The 1130-nt window shown below is 37.2% G+C and overlaps 1 protein-coding gene across 1 annotated transcript; it reads right to left on the bottom strand.

Moving 5' to 3' along the window:
• Nucleotides 1–273: 273 nt before the first annotated feature.
• On the bottom strand, nucleotides 274–852 carry LOC107885697. The gene has a single exon (XM_016809368.1). The coding sequence runs from the start codon at nucleotides 850–852 to the stop codon at nucleotides 274–276; it is 579 nt and encodes a 192-aa protein (XP_016664857.1).
• Nucleotides 853–1130: the final 278 nt, after the last annotated feature.

The raw sequence follows: 1130 nt of genomic DNA, 5'->3' as shown, positions 1-1130 counted from the left end.
GTCGGATACTGATAATGCTAGGAATGCAGGACACTTATAAATAGTATATGGTAAATTACAATTGTAACATTTGGTCATATCGGTAACAGCGAATGAATACGTTTTCTCCTTGGGATAACCTTTATTGATTTTCTTATTTCCCTTCGAATCCGAGATTTCTTTAATATTCATTTGTGATATCGATTCAACAACTTCTACTATTTTGAAACGTTTTTCTAAAAATTGTATCAGTACTTGAATTGGTGGTATCTCGTCTTTCGGCGCAATTGTTTCCTATGCCTTTATGGTGTCAATATCTAATTTGCTCGTAATTAAATGAATTAACATAGATCCCCACCCTCGAGGGTTTTCTCCCAAGGACTCCAAAGTGTTGATATGACAATTTAATTTATCAATAAATGTTCGCAATTGTTTGGATTCTTCAGTTATCGCTGATAATTCGTACAAGCCTCTAGTATGTGATTGAATAAGCACCTTTTTATTATTATATCTGGCGATCAAACTTTCCCAAGCGATACTATAATTGGCGGCGGTTATCTCTATGCCTTGTATGACTTGAGCCGCTTCACCCGATAACGATGCGCGCAAATGAAATAACCTTTGAATATCGCTTATTTGATCGTTTTTGTGTACCATAACCCCAAAAATGTCATAATATGTAGGCCATTCACTATAGATACCCGAAAATGTTGGTAAACTTATGGCCGCTAGTTGTATTGGCGCCTTAGAATTATTACAACAAAATCCACTACCACAACTTGCCGTCACCTGTGGGGTCGGAGCAAGTATGTTACTACCCCAAACGTCGACGTTACCTTGATTTTGGATTTGCTCATTTCTTCTTTTGTACATCAAATCTTCTCACATTGAAACGGCTTTAAAATATGTTTCTTCAAATTCCACGCGATAGGTCGTCACTTCTTCTTTTTCTTCATCGTTCACTAACAACTCAATTGCACTTTGGACCTGCTCAAATTCTTGCCACACATCCTCGGTTTTTTCTCGGCGGCACTTCAACTCTGTCCAATTTATTTATTTATTTTTGTCAACATTTTCCAGATGATTTACAAATCTTGTTAGCTGGGCTTTTAATTGTCCTCTACGGCTTTTCAAGGTACCTAACTCGGGCA

The sequence above is a fragment of the Acyrthosiphon pisum genome, unplaced genomic scaffold (genome assembly GCF_005508785.2).
Source record: "Acyrthosiphon pisum isolate AL4f unplaced genomic scaffold, pea_aphid_22Mar2018_4r6ur Scaffold_7746;HRSCAF=8327, whole genome shotgun sequence".
In the NCBI taxonomy this organism is placed as follows: Eukaryota; Metazoa; Arthropoda; class Insecta; order Hemiptera; family Aphididae; genus Acyrthosiphon; species Acyrthosiphon pisum.
Note: the sequence above shows the minus strand (reverse complement) of the source record. Positions and strands in the feature narration are given on the sequence as shown.

Excerpts from the sequence above, each read along its gene's own strand:
- LOC107885697 (XM_016809368.1), bottom strand. The coding sequence starts at position 852 with ATGTACAAAAGAAGAAATGAGCAAATCCAAAATCAAGGTAACGTCGAC.